The 21,800-nt window shown below is 44.0% G+C and overlaps 1 protein-coding gene across 1 annotated transcript; it reads left to right on the forward strand.

Annotated features, from left to right (window-relative positions):
- Positions 1 to 588: 588 nt before the first annotated feature.
- LOC139463477 (solute carrier family 23 member 1-like) lies at positions 589 to 20,375 on the forward strand. Its single transcript, XM_071244749.1, has 11 exons — positions 589 to 895; positions 6,520 to 6,677; positions 8,730 to 8,824; positions 11,165 to 11,241; positions 12,494 to 12,675; positions 13,317 to 13,437; positions 13,675 to 13,825; positions 14,345 to 14,598; positions 15,624 to 15,897; positions 17,343 to 17,438; positions 18,364 to 20,375. The coding sequence occupies exons 1-11, from the start codon at positions 629 to 631 to the stop codon at positions 18,612 to 18,614; spliced, it is 1,926 nt and encodes a 641-aa protein (XP_071100850.1). The 5' UTR covers positions 589 to 628; the 3' UTR covers positions 18,615 to 20,375.
- The last annotated feature ends 1,425 nt before the right edge of the window (positions 20,376 to 21,800 follow it).

The raw sequence follows: 21,800 nt of genomic DNA on the forward strand, positions 1-21,800 counted from the left end.
AATCCAACAAAGTATTTATTTACTGAGCGCCATCAAACAATCTATTCATTGTCACTATGAACACAAATGTTTGATGTATTTGGGTATTTTTCACAAAGTAAAACTATTCATTTTTGTTCACCACTAACAACAAAGTATTCATTTGGGACATATTTCTAACTTTTCATTTAAAATAGTCTTTCGTTTCACTGGTGTCTCAGTATTGAAGAGTGAGTCAGTGTGCGTGCGTGCTTGCGTGCGTGCGTGCGTGCGTGAGTGAGTGAGTCAGTGCACGTTCATTTTTAAGTGGTAGTTACAAAATATAACGGTCTTTTCGGTGTACCTATTTTCATCACAAGCACAACCCAGTTCTAACCTATCCCCAATTACGTACCGAAACCTTTGATAGTGAGGAAAGCATCCTTTACACATTCAGAAGCTTTTCAGAAATGGAGATGCTTGATTGCCAGCAACATGACAGCCTCTGGTGAAACCAATATCCAAAGTACGCCTACCCAATAACCTTATAACTGTGTCAATAACATCACGACTATTTTTAGATTTTCAAAACTAGGCAAGCTAGACTGTGTCGCTAAAACGCATCCCGTATATTGTCAATTTTGCATAGTGCTTCTATCTCGCCTGAACAATGTCTCGCTCCGACTTCACTCCCGGTATGGAGCATGTCAACGTCGCTTTTAGCGACAGCGAAGGTGATGTCACAACTCTGAAACAACGCCAGATCGACAGCAACAAAAGCGCTGTGTATGGAGTATGTTGTGCCTCGTCCGGACACGTCCCCACCCAGACCCCCGTGGGGGAAGAGGATGACAACGCCCATGTGAAGGCTTTGGGGCTGGAATACGGGGTGGATGATGTGCCCCCACCCCACTTGTGCCTTGTGTTCGGTCTACAGGTGAGTTTAAAACGATGCGAATAATTTGTTAGACAACAATTTGCTTGTTGTTGTTTTTTCTTTAATATCATTGTTTAAGAAATACAGTTTTCTCTACCCCCAATGTTTACTGTAAAGTGTCCTCGTGCTTTAACTGTAATAGTTCAAGGAAAAACTATTAAATATTACACTACTCTTGGGGTAGAGCAAACTTCATTACTTTTCTATGATGCCGAATTTTAAGACGTACCTTGTTTTGTTTTTATTGGAGATCATTTTATTGATTAAAAACCCTCGAACAGAGCCAGCTAATGGGCTGTTCCACCTAATTGCCTGCACCCTTATGTTAAGGGACAACCTATTAATTAATTTACTTTCAAACATAATAAAGCACCCATGACATAAGCGGTTAATGGTTAAATATAAGCCAATAAGTAGGATTTAAAATTAATATTTTATATAAATTTGGTTCGGTTAATCACGGGACCAGACACGTTCCTCAAGTGCATTGTGCGGTCGAGCTCTCACTTCAACATAGCCGTTCTGTGTCTCTGGTTCTTTGGAGTTTTCTGTCTTGTAGCAACTTATGTTTCCATCACTATGTTAAGGGACAGTCGGGTAGCATTGTGGCTAAAGCGATCGCTCGTCACACCGAAGGCCCGGGTTCGATTCAACAATGACAGACAGTATAAATTATGTACATAATAATTACAGTTTTCTATGTCTGTGTACTTCTGTACAAAATGAATATCACAACACTCTCTGTGCAATGGATGGAGGTCATTTATGGTGTCCCCCGCCGTGATATATTGCTGAAATATTGCTAAACGCGGCGTAAAACCATACTCACTCACTAATGTTCGCAGACTGCAACAACTGCAAGATACGGATGCGAAGTATGGGGATTTGAAAACATCTCCACTCTAGGTGCCCATTTGCGTTTTCTTAAATATCTTTTATCATTAAGAAAATGCACCCAAATTTCATGGTACATGGGGAACTTGGAAGACTCCATCTGTCACACATCGTCAAAATGAGAATGATTAGTTTTGGGGCAAAATTACTTTCCGGGAAGTCATCTAAATTATCCTTGCTTGTATACAAGTTGTTATTTAATGTCGACCTATTTGGAAAAAATGTAAAAATGAATGGATTACATATATCAAACGAACTTTTGATGAACTTGGACTTAGCTACATTTGGTTTTCACAAAGTTTCAAAAATCCCACATATCCAAACATCTAGTCCATGAAAAATTAAATGACATTAACCTACAGTGTTGGACCAGTGCAAGGGATAAATCTTCAAAAGGCATAATGTATAGTATCATAAAAAAAGATTGCCTAAATTTAGAATATTATTTAAACGTACTGCAGGAAAACGCTTGGCGAGTCTAACTTAAGTTTAGAACTTGTAATCATTATCTACCGATTGAAACTGGGAGATGGAGAAAAATACTTTTAACCGAAAGGAAATGCTAACTTTGCAAATTATCTGACATAGGTGATGAATTCCAATATTTTGTTTATTTGTCCATCTTAAGAAAACCAAAGAAAACATTTTTTTACACAGATTCTACTACGTCAAACCCAACATGCATAAAATGAATTTACTTTTCAATAATTCACGACTAGAAACATTGAAAAAACTGTTCAAATTCTGAAAAATCATACTGTAACTCACCCTCTTTTTGAATTGCACATATATTGCTACCCTAGTAAATCTGTATAAATATGCATGCATGCTCGGCCAAGATGTTTTTGTATTTATTCTATATTTATATGTACATGTATTATGTTGTTGAAATAATTTTGTACCTGTGATGCCGCTGACAGCGGTCTGAGTGTAAATAAAGTTCAGATCAGTTCAGTTACAAAACATGATTCTGTAACCGGCAATTGCAACGGACGAAAATCGATGGCTTGGGAAGTAGACTGGCGGAGGAAAAGCGACAGCGGTGGTTTTGTCTGACTGCAGGATGTGGCTCAATACCCTAGTCTGAGCAACAGGTGAAGGAACTCAACGGGTTCAAAGATATGGAGTCAAGTACCCGAGGATTAAGACTCGGCTCGTGCTCGGGTACCCGAGGATTAAGACTCGGCTCGTGCTCGAGTACCCGAGGGATAAGACTCGGCTCGTGTTCGAGTACCCGAGGAATAAGACTCGGCTCGTGCTCGAGTACCCGAGGGATAAGGCTCGGCTGGTGCTCGAGTACCCGAGGAATAAGACTCGGCTCGTGCTCGGGTACCCGAGGGATAAGACTCGGCTCGTCCTCGAGTACCCGAGGGATAAGACTCGGCTCGTGCTCGAGTACCCGAGGAATAAGACTCGGCTCGTGCTCGGGTACCCGAGGGATAAGACTCGGCTCGTGCTCGAGTACCCGAGGGATAAGACTCGGCTCGTGCTCGAGTACCCGAGAGATAAGACTCGGCTCGTGCTCGAGTACCCGAGGAATAAGACGGCTCGTGCTCGAGTACCCGAGGGATAAGACTCGGCTCGTGCTCGAGTACCCGAGGGATAAGACTCGGCTCGTGCTCGAGTACCCGAGGGATAAGACGGCTCGTGCTCGAGTACCCGAGGAATAAGACTCGGCTCGTGCTCGAGTACCCGAGGGATAAGACGGCTCGTGCTCGAGTACCCGAGGGATAAGACAGGTCGTGCTCGAGTACCCGAGGGATAAGACTCGGCTCGTGCTGGGGTACCCGAGAGATAAGACTCGGCTCGTGCTCGAGTACCCGAGGGATAAGACGGCTCGTGCTCGAGTACCCGAGGGATAAGACTCGGCTCGTGCTCGAGTACCCGAGGAATAAGACTCGGCTCGTGCTCGAGTACCCGAGGGATAAGACTCGGCTCGTGCTCGAGTACCCGAGGGATAAGACTCGGCTCGTGCTCGAGTACCCGAGGGATAAGACTCGGGTCGCGCTCGGGAACCCGAGGGTTAAGACTCGGCTCGTGCTCGGGTACCCGCAATTATACATCTGTTCAATAAAATTGGCAATTATCCTGTCGTATACAAAATGAAAGAGTCACAATAACATCGTAGATTACTGAGAAAACCAATGTGATCGCGTATCAAATAAAATACCTTTGAAATTTGTATGCTGATTCGCTGAAGCTTCATTGAAATAAAAAAAATGTTAACTTGGGAATAGAAATCGTTTACATCTCAATGTAACACACGCCATGTTCGGGGTGAAAAGAATATTGCACACGTGATCGTCACGTGATGTATGTTGCGATTGGTGATTGGTTGGATTTGGCGGGCTGGCTTCTTAGGTATACCTCATATGATACATAAAATCATTTGATGCCAACGCCGATCGCGAAGGAAATTTTCAATAAATGACAAAATAGAGATAATAAGTAAAAAGGAACATTTTCAATTCTATCACAAATTCACAAGTCAGTATTTACCTTTTTCTTAATTGAAAACAAAACATTGGAAGGTTACTAGGCTTGTAAATTTATAGTTGACTTCTTTAAGACGTTTTCCCGACATTTGAAGAGATGTTAACACAATGTTAATATTCAATAAAGTGATGTCCAGTTATAAATATCTTATGAAAATATTGAAGAAAATATTGATATTGAGAGTTATCTCCCTTGACCGAGGACTCAAACTGGACTCGAGTCCCACTAAACTCAGCCCGTGCCCAAGTACACGAGTACTCTTTGAAGCCCTAATCACGTGAACATGTTGTGCGAATTCTTCAAGGCCGCTCACTTGTGTGGCTTGGGACTTTCATAGGGCACCAACGCCCGCCTCTAGCAAGTATGCACTGCATGTATCCTGTCGTCTCATATTACAAATGAATGAGAGGTATTTCACTCTCCTTTTTACTTAGATATCCTTGGGGTTTAGCAGGGTACCTCTGCTGCAGCCCAACGAGATGTAACGATTACAAGGTGTCTTCACAAATCGTCATGTATTTCAGTTTTGAAAAGTCTACACATTCAGATAAACATATCATGAAAAGTGAAAACTATTTGCATTCTCGTATTTATCATTTAACAATGCAGGCATGGAACCCATTCTTATAGCTGGTGATACGTCACTTTAATGTGCACATACATGTGCCTATTGTTATATCACCGCTGTCGCGGTTGTTTTGTTTGTTTGTTTGTTTGTTTGTTTGTTGTTTAACGCTGCACTCAGCAATATTCCAGCTATATGACAGCGGTCTGTAAATAATCGAATCTGGACCAAACAATCCAGTGATTGACATCATGACCATCGATCCAATTGGGATGCGATGACATGCATCACCAAAGACCACCCGATCCCGTTTGTCGCCTCCTACGACAAGCATAATCGCCTTTTATGGCAAGCATGGGCTGCTGAAGACGTATTCACGGGTCACAGTTGTAGTATGGTGTATTTACGATTAAACAAAACAACCTGCAAAAACATCCATTAGGCCGGGATACTCCGATTTCAGTACCAAGAGTTTTGTTCACATACACGATAAAGACTGGTCACGTGACATGTACATAAACTTGTGGTGTATAAGTCATCACTGAGCCGGTGTAATGAGATATTTATGTTCTGTCATTCCCCAACATTTGAAAGTAGTTCTCTATTTATATACAGTATTTCTTGACTAACTGCTGAAAGCCGTTGTTATGACAACGCCTGTGTACATCTAAAGCCTCAAAAGATACGCTACCTCGAAATAGAATAACACGGCCTTATATTTACATTAAGTAAACGGACTGTTGAAGAATAGAAACATTTAATGTAAACCGTGCCCTGTAATTCATTTGAACTGAAAGAACTTAGTTTTTCTGTCTATTTTAAGAACGGGGCAATACAAATTTGCTTAAATACATTTGCTGGGTGTGAAGGAATTGTCTTCGTAAACATCCCAGCTGAAGCGGAAAATATTATGTTTGTTTTGTTTGTTTGTAACGCCGCACTCAACAATATTCCAGTTACATGACGGCGGCCTGTAAGTAATCTAGTTTGGGCCAGAGAATCCAGTGATCGATATTGTGAACAACGATCCACGCCGTCGGGGTACGATGACATACCACCAACCAGGTCCCCGAGCTTGACACCCGATCAGTTTGGTCGCCTCTTCCCACAGTATAGGTTGCTGGACCTATTCCAACTCGGAATCCCCACGCCGTTGGAAAACTATAAGCTCAAAAGATTTGCATGCTATTGATAGTGTTTTATATATTCTTACAGAGTTATATTTGTTTTATTTTCTTAATTTGGGCGAATTGAAGATCGATTTCTGATACCGTATTTCCTCTGATAAACCTTAAGAGAAAATGAGTTCTTGTCTTGTGGTTACTCTGGGTATCGTCAGTAAAATAGACATGTCGAAGAATCTTAATATCAGGGTGCATTTCAGAATCCTAAATTTTGATTGTGGGTTCGAATTCCTTTTACCATTGAATATGATTCTCGGTTTGTCAGCATCATACCCTTGCCCCTGGGTTTTACCACAGTTGGAAACATCTAAGACCCGCATCACTTCGGAGTTTTCTCACACATCAAGTTGGCACGCCGTGATATAATTGAACTACTGGTCAAAGCGGCGTCAAACCCAACTCACTCAAAGCGGCGTTTAGCCTAACTTACTCAATCCAATCCTCTCGCAAAAGTGCATCCCAATAAATATATTTTTGTTCCACAGCAAGTGCTTCTGAGCATCAGTTCCACCATCTCCATCCCCCTCGTGGTGTCCGGCAACATCTGCGCCGGCGACATGGAGCTGGTCAAGTCGGAGATCATGTCCACCTTCCTCGTGATGTGTGGCGTGTGTACCATCCTGCAGTGTGTTATCGGTGTGAGGTGAGGGCGTGTGTGCCATCCTGCAGTGTGTGGTCTGTGTAAGGTTAGGGCGTGTGTACCATCCTGCAGTGTGTGGTCGGTGTGAGGTGAGGGCGTGTGTACATCCTGCAGTGTGTGGTCGGTGTGAGGTGAGGGCGTGTGTACCACCCTGCAGTGTGTCATCGGTGAGAGGTGAGGGCGTGTGTACATCCTGCAGTGTGTGGTCGGTGTGAGGTGAGGGCGTGTGTACATCCTGCAGTGTCTGGTCTATGTGAGGCGAGGGCGTGTGTACCACCCTGCAGTGTGTGGTCAGTGTGAGGTGAGGGCGTGTGTACCATCCTGCAGTGTGTGGTCGGTGTGAGGTGAGGGCGTGTGTACATCCTGCAGTGTGTGGTCGGTGTGAGGTGAGGGCGTGTGTACTATCCTGCAGTGTGTGGTCGGTGTGAGGTGAGGGCGTGCGCACCATCCTGCAGTGTGTGGTCGGTGTGAGATGAGGGCGTGCGCACCATCCTGCAGTGTGTGGTCGGTGTGAGGTTAGGGCGTGTGTACTATCCTGCAGTGTGTGGTCGGTGTGAGGTGAGGGCGTGTGTACTATCCTGCTGTGTTGTCGGTGTGAAGTGAGGGCGTGTGTACCATCCTGCAGTGTGTGGTCGGTGTGAGGTGAGGGTGTGTGTACACCCTGCAGAGTGTGGTCGGTGTGAGGTGTGAGCGTTTATACATCCTGCAGTGTGTGGTCGGTGTGAGGTGAGGGCGTGTGCACCATCCTGCAGTGTGTGGTCGGTGTGAGGTAAGGGCGTGTGTACACCCTGCAGAGTGTGGTCGGTGTGAGGTGTGAGCGTTTATACATCCTGCAGTGTGTGGTCGGTGTGAGGTGAGGGCGTGTGCACCATCCTGCAGTGTGTGGTCGGTGTGAGGTAAGGGCGTGTGTACATCCTGCAGTGTGTGGTCGGTGTGAGATGAGGGCGTGCGCACCATCCTGCAGTGTGTGGTCGGTGTGAGGTAAGGGCGTGTGTACTATCCTGCAGTGTGTGGTCGGTGTGAGGTGAGGGCGTGTGTACTATCCTGCTGTGTTGTCGGTGTGAAGTGAGGGCGTGTGTACCATCCTGCAGTGTGTGGTCGGTGTGAGGTGAGGGTGTGTGTACACCCTGCAGAGTGTGGTCGGTGTGAGGTGTGAGCGTTTATACATCCTGCAGTGTGTGGTCGGTGTGAGGTGAGGGCGTCTGTACATCCTGCAGTGTGTGGTCGGTGTGAGATGAGGGCATGTGTACTATCTTGCAGTGTGTCATCGGTGTGAGGTGAGAGCGTGTGTACATCCTGCAGTGTGTGGTCGGTGTGAGGTGAGGGCGTGTGTAAATCCTGCAGTGTGTTATTGGTGTGAGGTGAGGGCGTGTGTACTATTCTGCAGTGTGTGGTCGGTGTGAGGTGAGGGCGTGTGTACCATCCTGCAGTGTGTCATTGGTGTGAGGTGAGGGCGTGTGTACACCCTGCAGTGTGTGGTCGGTGTGAGGTGAGGGCATGTGCACTATCTTGCAGTGTGTCATCGGTGTGAGGTGAGGGCGTGTGTACATCCTGCAGTGTGTGGTCGGTGTGAGGTGAGGGTGTGTGTACAACCTGCAGTGTGTGGTCGGTGTGAAGTGAGGGCGTGTGTACATCCTGCAGTGTGTGGTCGGTGTGAGGTGAGGGTGTGTGTACATCCTGCAGTGTGTGGTCGGTGTGAGATGAGGGCGTGTGTACCATCCTGCAGTGTGTGGTCGGTGTGAGGTAAGGGCGTGTGTACCATCCTGCAGTGTGTGGTCGGTGTGAGGTGAGGGCGTGTGTACATCCTGCAGTGTGTTGTCGGTGTGAGGTGAGGGCGTTTGTACATCCTGCAGTGTGTGGTCGGTGTGAGGTGAGGGCGTGTGTACTATCCTGCAGTGTGTTGTCTATGTGAGGTGAGATCCCATTGGAGAGATGGATGTTCAATATATAGTAAATCTGAGTGTATCCATCTTTTGAAAACATAACTGTTTTTACAGATTTTGAATGACACTCTGACAATGGACGTCGTGATTTAACCTCATTCATTACTTTTAGGCTTCCAATAATTCAAGGAGGATGTCACAAGTTCCTTCCCGCTATTGCTGCTCTCATGGCCCTTGAACGATGGAAGTGCCCGGATCTAGGGACAGGTAACTTCATAATTTTACTGATCGTTATCCAAGCTTGGAATTGCTTTGTAAGACATACTTAATATAGATTCTGAAGCATCTCAGCTTCTTCTTTAAAAATATCTTCATTGTACATTGTAGCCAGCTATATATAAATACATTTTTGAATCCCAATAAATATTATCTGGGCCTCAGTATTCAAATTGTATAACCCTTACATTTCCTTTTCAAAGTCCCTACCCATCTTTGATTATCTAGTATACTTCATCTCCATTCTATGATGGCTTCTGTCCTGAGACCCTTCCACAAGAGCTTCGTTGTGAGCCCGATAAAAATGACACAGTTCAAATTAGCCATCCTATCGCATGTCCCTCACAAGCGAGATAAATCCTGTCCTGAACTAAAGATAGGAGAGATGGTGATACCGACGTCACTTCCAAAACGAGGGGGCACGGGTGTCGCAGTCGTCTGAAGCGCCGCGATCAGCTGTATAGAGTTGCGTCCCTTGGGCACGCCAGAAGCCTATGATTGTGTGTTTCGAATCCCGGTTCGCCCCGATTATGTTTCTAGGTTTGTCAGCACCATACCCGTGCTCGTGGGTTTCACCAAAGTGGTAAACGTCTGACACCTGCATCACTTTGGTCTTTCCTCCTACATTAAGCTGACACGCCGTGATATAACTGGAATACTGTTAAAAACGCTTTAAACCCAATTCACTCACTCCAAAACGATCGTATGGTGGCGAATGTGCCCAGGAAATGTTTTATATTAGAATGGAGGTAAAATACCCTGTCTCGCCCAGGGTGACCCACACCAGACCCGAGACTTCTAAAGAGTCATGAATCATCCCTGAAGTATGTCGTCTTTTCGTCCTCTTGAGTGCTGATCCAGGTTGTATAAGCACGGACAAAGGTGGATGACCTTTATATTAGCATCATTAGGTTCTTTGTACCATTTTTGTCATGGCCGTTCACGTCTTCGAATGTAAAGGTCAAATGAGGTGCGTAATGACTCAGCAACCTTGTCAGTAATGAACCGAGGCCTATGCTGACCATTAAACACCGAAATCCAAGTACCCTATTCGACGCAATAAGCGCCCAGGGCACTCTCAAAATTAGAAATGGGGAGCACTTAATAGAATGTTATTTTGGTGAAAAACAGCCTTGAAAGATAAATTTCGTGGTTTATGCTGACAGCCTGAAATGTTTATATACGACAGATATATTTTTCCACAATTTAATTGCGTAGTATACGCGAATAAATAAGTCTTTTGTACATTGATCAATCGGAAGGGGTGCTAATTGGGATTGTTCACCAGCAATTATATTAGTAAATATCGCCGTGGGCGCTTATTAGAGCAGGGCGCTTATTACGTCGAATACGGTTTACAGCTTTTAACCCTCGTCAATAGAGCGTAACACCAAAGTGGCATTGCCCCCGGCTACTGGCGACCTATTTCTTAACGCTACAGAACACTTATTATAAGATGTTTATATATTTTATGTATATTTAAGTATTTTGTAATGAAAAACTTTATGACCTGAAAATATGAAATTGATATTAGACTCGAGTGAAAGAACACTTTATGCCAATACTTTCAATCTGCTTGAATGGCACCATAGTTACCACACTCTATAGGTCAATAAGAACACACACAATAAATAGAACAGTGGACTTGTCATATCAAATAACCTGTTTTATCACACCGAGGCTTGATAAAGGGGACAGTTTCAATATCAACTTTTCGAGTCACTTGATGATATAAGCATTTTATTTGACAAGAATAACAAGATAGCCTCTATATACCAAGACATTCCTTGGTCTCATGTTGGACAGACAGACAGACAGACAGACAAACCCAGACACAGACAGACAGACGGACGGATGGACAGACAGACAGACAACTGTAAAACTGAAAGAATTTTGAGAATCGTTAATGTAGAATATAATTAACCGCCCCCATATTAAAAATGGGGGGGTCATTTTCGGGCAATTTCCAATCCCGACCATTATAGCTCGTCCTTCAAAAAACAGCCTTGTTTGTCTGTAAACTCCCATTTAATCATGTATGCTCATCTATTTATGAACCCCTCGTACAATGTTTCCGTTCAAATGACTGGACATGGTAACTGACCTCCTGTCACTGAAACAATTACCCCTGCATATATTAGTTGTCCCTACTACCACGATGGGGATATGCACACACATACCCCTGAGACCCTGTTCTGAAAAACACAAGATTTATTTTCATCACGCAGTACTGGTATACGCAAAAATATGAACATACTGTATCAATTGTGTGTGGAACTGAAAATAATGATTGCTTGCTGCTATTCTTCATTCTGTCCTTAAAATTACCAGGTGGGCAAGTATTAAACGATGATGGATCCAACTCGTCGCTGACTAGAACTGATGTTTGGCAAATGCGAATGCGTGAGGTAAAGGTCGTTTCATGGATAAATCAATCAGAAACAAACGTTGTAGTTAACGCCACTAAGCGACATATATTGTTTGATACTCCCGTCTGCACCAGACATTCCAGTGATTGATGGTATGATTAACGATCAATGCCGTCGAGGTACGATGATACTTACGGTGGCCCATAAGGTATATGGAGTCTGCTTTTCAATTTTGCGATTCAATAGCTACTTGAAAGTACATTTTCCATGTTTTCGGTTGTTTTTATACATGATTTATCACATATTTGTATGACAAACCGTGTTAATTTGCAAAAGGTTAACAGTAAGTGAAATATCAAAATATTGAAAAACAGACTCCATGTCCCTTATGGGCCATCGTAGATACTCCACCAAATCACCGAGTCTGTCCACCCCAGAAAACACAGAACGTTATCATAAGCTCTGGAAATAGTATGTTGTAACATACCGTTCAGTAAAGTAGTGACAACGTTGCATTACAACCACCAGTATCATATACGTTTATATTTATTTTTCGTAAACAAGAGGGGGCACGGGTGCCCCGTTGTCTAAGGCGCCGCGATTCGCTGTGCAGAGTTGCGTTCCTTGGGCACGCCAGAAACCTATGATTGTGGGTTCGAATCTCGGTTCGCCCCAATTATGTTTCTAGGTTTGCCAGCACCATACCCGTGCTCGTGGGTTTCACCAAAGTGGTAAACGTCTGAGACCTGCATCACTTCGGGCTTTCCTCCCTCATTAAAGCTGACACGCCGTGATATAACTGGAGTAGTGTTAAAAGCGGCGTTAAACACAACTCACTCACTCACTCGTAAACAAGAAACAATTGTAAGATCGTTATTTACATTTGAAATCCAGTCCTGGGTATGAAATTATACTTAACAAACCTGAAACATATTTAAACGAAAAAAATGAATAGTACCAATCTGATATGAAAAACAGAGGTCAACAACAAGTCATGTCTTTCTAACGTCGCCCCAACAAAAAAGAAACATTGTTGTTTGTTTGCTGGGACTCGCCGCTTCGCTGTATAAGTGCAATCAACATGAACGCCCTGTCCAGTAAGTCCTCTTACAACGTTGCAACGTTGGCTGCTGAGGACCAATTCTACCCCGGAATCTCCACGGGTGGAGGCTGTATGTAGTCCATTTACTGTTACTTGAAGAACGAGATACTATTAAGACACCACGCCCCCTCTCATCATGATACTTTCCTGTGGTGATGCCAGGTTTTCTGTTAATTTTTTCACATACAGATTCAGGGCGGTATTATGCTTGCCTCCCTTGCGCAAGTTTTAGTTGGCTGCACGGGGATCCTAGGGATCTTGCTGCAGTTCCTTGGACCAATCACAATCGTCCCTACCATTAGTCTCGTCGGGCTGTCTCTGACTGGTGTTGCTCTGAACTTCTGCCAGAAACACTGGGGGATAACGGCATTGTAAGTCATTGCGAAGGCGTTTTTTTTTCTGTAAAACCGTTTTGAGAGGAAGGGATGAATACAATAACGCACTATAATTATCATTAAGTACAGTAAATTACATTCATAACGAACACGCTTATAACGGAATACGGTTATAACGAACCTAAGTTAGTGGTCCATTAGTTTACAATAATTGTAACATTCTATTTGGTTCAGTTGCACCTACCACTTCTAAAGAAAATATGTGAATTTAAGAAATGCATTATTTTTAGTTGTAGGTCGAATATATACACTTGAAAAAACCCACAATTAAGCACAGCTTGTTAAATATATTATATATTATCCAACAAAATAGCCATTACCAAGAACGGGTGGTGCTTATAATATTTCCAGATGTATAGTTCGCTGTGTAGACTAAATGAATGTGAATAACGTGGAGTTTCAATTAACTGATAATTATGTTGTAAAAATCTTCCTTCATGAATGAGTGTTAACAAATGTTTTGTATATATTATTCATTTATTCTATTTTTCCACATAAACGGTGACTGGATTGAGTCAGTTGTATGTGAATATACAGGCGGGAATATAATAGGTCTATATAATGTCCCATGGAAGGTGTTTTGTTTTTATTTGATGTAAGTTGTATTATTTCTACAGAACAGTAGGCCTAGTCTTCCTCTTCGCCCTCTATATGAGGAACATCCGGGTCCCGTTTCCAGCCTACACACGCGACAAGGGATGTCACATGACCAGATACCCCATATTCAAACTCTTGCCCGTGAGTACTAACCAGTGTTCATTGCTATTTACTATTAGTTTTTGACACATTAAAGGACCATTTACTACGGATTCATACTTCTTATCGGTGTCATTGTTTTCAATCTGGTTAAAATGCATCGTTTAAAGCTGTTTTTGAATGCAGCAGATAATGTCACCGTACACCGATCTCGTGGATTGTTCGTCACTCTGTCGACAATCGGTTCGTCCTTACTGCATTATATTGTCCTCTTTGCAGGTATTTCTAGCAGTGGTGATAGCTTGGTCATTCTGCGCCATACTCACCGTTACCAACGTCTTCCCGACGGAGGGAGATGCCAGATTTGCCAGAACGGACGTAAAGCTATCCGTGGTAGACAGTGCAAACTGGCTGTTTTTCCCATATCCAGGTACAAATATAGGTATAGGCATACGCGGATCCGGTATGTGTTTGTGCGTGTGCTAGTGACCCCTTTTTGATAGACAAATGCAAATTGTTTCCGGATTATGCGCCAGTAGTTTGTAGAAATATCAATCTCATTAAAATCAAATCTTAGTCCTCGATACCACTAAACAAAGATCTGAAGACATCCCATTAGGGGTCACGTCAGAACGACCTTTCATCCGACCAATCAGTGCGTCGCTTAACTGATCGTGAAAGTGACAGTCGGAATGTGATTTCTAATCATGCAACCTCCAAAACTTAATATTGGGTATTCCGAACGAGAGTTACGGGCTTAACGACTGAATGCATACAATCTAGACCATCTATTTAGCCGTTCCAGAATGTTCTTTTGTTCAGGTTTGAAATTTGTAATCGAGAATTTGTCAAAATATGTTTCTCAGCGTAGTCGCCAAAAAGCGACCATTATATTGCTGCACTCGAAAGACAACCCCAGCTTCAATCCCAAACTGTTTGTCTCTTCCAGGGCAATGGGGTTTGCCTACAATAACAATTGCAAGCTTCATGGCGATGTTGGCAGCCACCATCACCTCCATCATTGAGTCTGTTGGTGATTACTACGCATGCGCACGAATCTCGGGTGCAGCTCAACCGCCTGCGCATGCAATTAACCGCGGTATTGCAATCGAAGGATTTGGAAGTCTCATTTCCGGTGCAGTTGGATCAGGCGGCGCAACAACATCCTATAGCCAGAATGTTGGGGCTATAGGGTTTACAAAGGTCGGTAGTCGAATTATTACATGTTACTTTGAATATATAATCACTTGTGCCAAGAAAAAAAAGATATGAGGACATCACATTACGGGTCAGAATGACCTTTCATCCAACCAAAGAAAAGTGACAGTGTTTTCTAATCATGTAACCTCGAAAGGTTTAACACAGGGTATTCCGAACGACAGTTACCGGCGTCACGGCTAAATCAGTCAAAATAATCAGAAAATATACAGCCTTGTGGATACCAACTTCTGGTTTCTTGCAATGAGCGACGTCGAATGTATGTGAGTGAGTGAGTGAGTGAGTGAGTGAGTGAGTGAGTTTGGTTTAACGCCGCTTTTAACAGTATGCCAGTTATATCTCGGCGCGTCAGCTTAATGTGGGGGGGGGGGGGGGGGGGGGGAGCCCGAAGTGATGCAGGTGTCAGACGTTTACCACTTCGGTGAAACCCACGAGCACGGGTATGGTGCTGACAAACCTAGAACTATAATCGGGGCGAACCGGGATTCGAACCCACAATCATAGGTTTCTGGCGTGCCCAACGGACGCAACTCTGCACAGCGAATCACGGCGCCTTAGACGACTGGGCCACCCGTGCCCCACGGATGTAAGTGCTATCACTGACTTCACCAATGTAAGAATTTCCAGATGTCAAGATTTCAAGATGTCAATATTAGCACCAACGACATAGAATAACCAGTCTCGATTATATGGCGAAACAGATTCCATTGGGATTGAAAGGTAAAATACTGATGACAATTATATGAATGGATCACTGAAAATCAGTGATGAAACCAGGCGTTCGCTAAAAGGGTATGCACTACTGGACACTCCATACCTAATCAGGGGCGGTCGGATAGCCTAGTGGTTAAAGCGTTCGCTCGTCACGCCGAAGACCTGGGTTCGATTCCCGACATGGGTACAATGTGTGAAGCCCATTTCTGGTGTCTCCCGCCGTGATATTGCTGGAATATTGCTAACAGCGGCGTAAGACAATACTCACTCACCATACCTAATCATGATTATTGTAGGTTGCTAGCAGGGCAGCCTTCATCACAGCGGGAGTCATCTTCCTCTTCTCGGGACTGATTGGCAAGGTTGGGGCGGTGCTGACGATGATGCCGGACCCAGTCCTCGGAGGAATCGTTGTCATAAGTTTCGGCATGGTGACGGCAGTTGGCTTGTCAACGTTGTCCTATATTGACCTGTCATCTGGGCGCAATCTGTGCATCATCGGATCGTCTTTACTCATTGGCTTGATGGTTCCCCAGTACTTCAGTACAAACCCACAAGCTATAAACACAGGTAAGTGGGGCGCCTCGGCTCAGATGGGTCAGAACGGGTCCAGTACTTCAACAGTAACAGACAGGCTATAAACACAGGTAAGTGGGGCGCCTCGGCTCAGATGGGTCAGAACGGGACCAGTACTTCAACAGTAACAGACAGGCTATAAACACAGGTAAGTGGGGTGCCTCGGCTCAGATGGGTCAGAACGGGTCCAGTACTTCAACAGTAACAGACAGGCTATAAACACAGGTAAGTGGGGCGCCTCGGCTCAGATGGGTCAGAACGGGTCCAGTACTTCAACAGTAACAGACAGGCTATAAACACAGGTAAGTGGGGCGCCTCGGCTCAGATGGGTCAGAACGGGTCCAGTACTTCAACAGTAACAGACAGGCTATAAACACAGGTAAGTGGGGCGCCTCGGCTCAGATGGGTCAGAACGGGTCCAGTACTTCAACAGTAACAGACAGGCTATAAACACAGGTAAGTGGGGCGCCTCGGCTCAGATGGGTCAGAACGGGTCCAGTACTTCAACAGTAACAGACAGGCTATAAACACAGGTAAGTGGGGCGCCTCGGCTCAGATGGGTCAGAACGGGACCAGTACTTCAACAGTAACAGACAGGCTATAAACACAGGTACTTCAACAGTAGACTCGTGAAGATCCGGGTTAGAATAGGTCCTGCCGTAATAGGCGTCTATGCTTGTCGTAAGAGGCGACTAACGGGAACGGGTGGTAAGGCTCGCTAACTTGGTTACATGTCATCGGATCCTAATTGCGTGGATCGATGCTCATGAAATCAATCACTGGATCGTCAGGTCCAGACTTTATTACAGACCGCTGTCATATAGCTTGAATATTGCTGAATCTGACAACAAACAAACAAGACTTCAACAGTAACCCACGGTCTGTAAACACAAACATACGTTTGGCGCCTTGGCTCTGCAACTGGGTTTGCCTCCAGTTGGATATCAACAGGCTGAACACTTCAACAGTATAACCCACGGGGTATAAACAGCTGCAGGTGGTTCCTCAACCGTCAGCTATGGTTACATCACAGGAGTCCGTATCTAAAAATAGACTCGAGCCCGAAGGCGTGTGGAGATGGTCATGAATATGCATGAGGGCGTCTATTTTTAGATACGGACTCCAGTGGTTACATCTACATGAAACGGGAACTTTATACGGGCCGGGTGTCTAAGGCATACACTGTACATCCTAAACTTGGGAACAAAACAAATTTAGTTAAGATCCGATTCTTTTACTTCGATATACGATACCTCTCTGTCTGACAATCCTCAAGGAGGCTTCACTGTTATGAGGGAGTATATGAGATCTTCAATAGACTCCCTGTCTTTATTCATGGCATTTTGTCCTTTGTCGTTGTGGGTTAAGGGGGTAGGTAACCCTCGCGATCAGGGCGTGTCAACAGTATATCGTATCAAGTATCCCCCTTTTTCACACAGGGAACGAGGACTTGGATCAGGTTCTGACAGTTCTGCTGAGGACATCTATGTTTGTGGGTGGGATGCTCGCCTTCTTCCTGGACAACACTGTGCCTGGTGGGTCATAGAGATTGTGCAACAGATATGTGATCAGACTCATGTAACATACACTGCTAAAAATGTAGAATTTAAACGATCTGTTCACTGATGCTCTGCTCAAGTATCTATCATAATTACTCTTGTAAATACAGTGACACCATGTTGAATCGCCCCCCATTACTTTGGAATATTAAAGAGGACTTTGCTATCCGAGTGCGAAATCGGGTCTTTCGGAAGAGCTCGTAAAAATCTCCAAATTCATCAATGCTCCACGGTATTATGCCCATTTTCTGCCTTGTTCTGGAGATTGTAATTAATATTGTTACGTAACATTGATTCATTTTCTCTGGATAAAAGGCGAGGTGAAATGGGGTTATTGCACTTATAAAGCGACGTACATGCGTGCGTGCGTGCGTGTGTGTGTGTGTGTGCTTGTACTAGTCCGGACTGATGCCGATTGACAGTGCTAGCCCACTGAGACACCATGCCGCAGTTTAACATGTATACCCCACTCAGACACAGTATACTGACTCCTTATTTTAGCCCATTAATGCCGAACGCCGGACAGGGTAACAACAAGTACCATCTATTAACGTCTTTTGGTATAACGCGACCGGGGATCGAACCCCGGATCTTCCGCTCTCCGGGTGGAAGCACTACCACTAGACCACGGAGGCGGTCGCAACTCACTGAGATGCCATGCTGCAGTTTAATAGGTATACCCCACTCAGACACGTCATAAAAGCTCCGAGCCGACCCATCCCCGTTTTATCTCTTTACTGCCGAACGCCGGGCAAGGTGACAACAACTACCATCTTCTAACATTATGACGCGACCAGGGAGTGAACCGCCGACCTCTCCGGGCAGACCCTCTATCAACTTCGTCTCCGCGGTCATCGAAACATGGCATAACCATGACAAACCTGATTTTCACTTGTTGCAGGCACGGATGAGGAGAGGGGCATCCTACAATGGCGGAAACAAGCAGACGACAGTTCTGGCAACGGCGATCACACCAGCATATACGATATTCCCATCATCACACCTCTGTTGAGGAAATGTCGATGTTCGCGTTACGTCCCCTTCTTGCCGACGTTTAACTTCCGAGTTGGCTCTCCTGTGAAGTACATGATGAAGAAACTGCGACGAAACAAAGGGCAGATGGCCGACACAAGACAAGATACGAAGTTATAATTTGCGATATCCATACGTATACTGTCGACATTACAGACGACATCCCTCATATTTTTGTTTATTTGTTATAAATATGCAATTTATATGCTATCATAAGCACGTATAAGTTTTAACAAATGTTTTCACAAATTTGGATCATTGTATTGTCTCCACGATTCAGTGCTTTGCCTTTGTCCATAATTAATTTGTTGTTTAACGACACACTCAGGAATAATCCAGCTATAGGCTGCTTCCAATAGATAACCAGTTTGGACCAGTAAATCCAGTGATCGATATTGTGATATCTAATCTGAAATATTGCTGAATGCGGAGGTTAACAAACTTTAACAACAACAAATAAATTCACGTGTTGAAAGCGCACCGTAAGCACTTGCGGTTCTTGAAGGAAGCCTATCGTTTGTTATTCATTACATAGCTGTGGGCATTATAATATATACCATATAACCATTTAACTGTTTAACACATATCTTTTAATATGGGTTATTAACGAAACAGTTCAGTGTAATTATTTTATATGTATTCGTTATTGCTACATACTTGAAATGGACAACGAATTCGTCATGCTGTTGAATGAATCTAATGAGGGAGTGTTTAGGCGAGTCATACCATTTATGACATGACGCTACAGTTTACATAAGTAATCACTGTGAGAGTTAACGATCGTCGTAGCGCTAAGATATCTTAGTGCAAATGTACCCCGGTCCATACACTGAGGATGTGACGTCACATACATGAACGGTTTACATCGATGGAGATCGCTACCTCTTTTATTTGTTTTCTACTGATAATAAACAGCTGCAGATACTATCTTAAGGAAACGGAATTATCTCCCTTGGCCAAATATGGATGTAGTGATAAATAAATGTTCCTGTAAGATTCAGAAGTAAAAGCCTAACCTTAAAGTAACCATATAATATCAATAATATCTAATCAGTTGTAAGCAATCATTTCTGAACCGCCGACATTTGTCAAGAGAACACCATCACTATACTACTCGGCTTTGTTTGGGATAATCAGATTTATTTAAGTATACACTTAACATATTATGAGAATCATTTTTTGTGTATCATTGAAAGAAAAATAAAACAAGCTATCAAAAGTGGAGTAGAATATTACATTTTCAGTATTCTCGAGTCCAGCAGTGTAAGTCGTCTTCAATATGCAGGGGACCCGTGAAGACCCGAGGTAGGATAGGTCTTCAGCAACCCATGCTTTTCGTAAGAGGCGACTATGCTTGTCGTAAGAGTTTGGATGGTTTGTTGTTTAACGCTGCACTCAGCAATATTCAAGCTATATGAAGGCGGTCTGTAAATAATCGAGTCTTGGCCAGACAATCCAGCGATTAATATCTATTGCATCGATCCATACAATTGGGGCGACTAAAGGGATCGGGTGGTCAGGCTCGCTGACTTGGTTGATGCATGTCATCGTATCCCAACTGCGTGGATCGATGCGCCGGATGTCAATCACTGAAATGTCTGGTCCAGACACGATTATTTACAGACCGCCGTCACTTCGATGGAATATTGCTCAGTGCGGCGTTAAACAACAAAGAAACAAACAAAATATAGAGGAGCATTACATGCTTTAGAATGATGAAACTGAGAATTTTGTGACACTGTTTTTTTGTGATATATTTGTTATAATCCTAAATCTGATTTGTCTAATTCATTATTGTTGGTTTATAACTATACACGTATATAATATTTTTTATAAAAGAAGACGAGCATTTCACAATGCACATTGAATTTGAATATTAGTAATAAAATCCATCGACATACAAGCTGTTCTTGTGTATGTTACTTACGCGCATATATATTTCTGGGAAATCGATGACTTATCACTTAATATCTAAAAAGAGATTGGTGAAAAGGTACAGTTCATCTCTTGTTGCTCGGCAACCGTGTTCCCGAAACATTATACATTGAAATATGTCACCAGGGACATACCTGAGGCGTGGTGTTTATTGCCGCAATGACTATCATATACTGAAGAACAAAAGTTCCTGGGACATTGAATAAGATTTAATGCAAAGTTATGTTTTTTACCAAATCTGAAACAATTTCGGTTTGCAACAGATAAAAGACTCCTGTAAGTGTTCAAATGGTTTAATTTGCCATACTGACTTCGGAAAATGCGTGATTTCATAAGAAAAACCCCCAAAACATGAACATGCCAAAATGTCAATTTACATGTCAATAGCGTGTGTTTTCACCTCTGGTTGCGATGCAAGCAACACATCTTCGTCTCATGGAATGGACCAGGCGTCGCACAAAGTCCTGTGGTATATCTTTCCATATCTGCTGGAGCATGTTTCGAAGTTCCTGGAGTGTCTGTGGGACACGTGGTTGACGTCAAAAGCGCCGAACCATCTCATCCCACATGTGTTCGGTTGGTGAGAGATCAGGGGAGCGAGCCGGACAGGGGATGACATTCACGTTTTTTGTTGAAGAGAATCCTGATAAAGTCCAGCAATATGAGGCCGGGCATTGTCATGTTGAAAGGTAATGCCTTGGCCATGACGACGCAAAAACGATGGAACAACAGGGATTTCCCTCTACCACTATCAAACGGGTCCTCTGTCTTGCTGTAATCCCACCCCATACCATAACGCTGCCGCCCCGAACCGATCTTCTTCCATGACACAATGATTGACGTTACATTGACCTCGACGTCGGTACACTCGAATCCGTCCATCGCTGTGACTGAGGTGAAAACGAGACTCGTCAGTGAATAGAACTTGTCCCCAATAGCTGTCTGCAACACTGTAGACGTGCTTGACGGTGGTTTCCTGTCAAAAAGGGACGTTTGGCGGGTCTTCTGGCGACAATCCCTGCACATCTGAGGCGACTACTTATGGTTTGTGAAGATATTCGTCCAAGGCCAGGGATGCTTCTTGCAGTCACAGTTGCTGACTGGAATCGATTTCGTAGGTGTGTTTTTCGAATCCAGTTGTCTTGTCGATTATTGGTAACGCGTGGCCTGCCACTCCGAGGATGGTATCCGACTGCAATCGTCTGTTGCCAACGTTGCCATAAACACCAAATGGTCTTTCTGTGGACGTTAAATTGTCTTGAAGAGGGTCCCGGCGATGACGTGGTGTCAGAATGGGTCCTCGATGTGGCCTGTGACAGTGGAGGTGTCTGCTCGTCAATCGTCGACGCACGGTGTCCGCACTAATGTGTC

This window comes from Haliotis cracherodii, unplaced genomic scaffold (genome assembly GCF_022045235.1).
Source record: "Haliotis cracherodii isolate W230 unplaced genomic scaffold, xgHalCrac1.p SCAF_16, whole genome shotgun sequence".
NCBI lineage: Eukaryota > Metazoa > Mollusca > Gastropoda > Lepetellida > Haliotidae > Haliotis > Haliotis cracherodii.

Excerpts from the sequence above, each read along its gene's own strand:
- LOC139463477 (XM_071244749.1), top strand. The coding sequence starts at position 629 with ATGTCTCGCTCCGACTTCACTCCCGGTATGGAGCATGTCAACGTCGCT. Across the intron at positions 13,438-13,674 it reads CCATATTCAAACTCTTGCCC|GTATTTCTAGCAGTGGTGAT; the intron begins GTGAGTACTAAC and ends TCCTCTTTGCAG. Across the intron at positions 15,898-17,342 it reads CCCACAAGCTATAAACACAG|GGAACGAGGACTTGGATCAG; the intron begins GTAAGTGGGGCG and ends TTTTTCACACAG.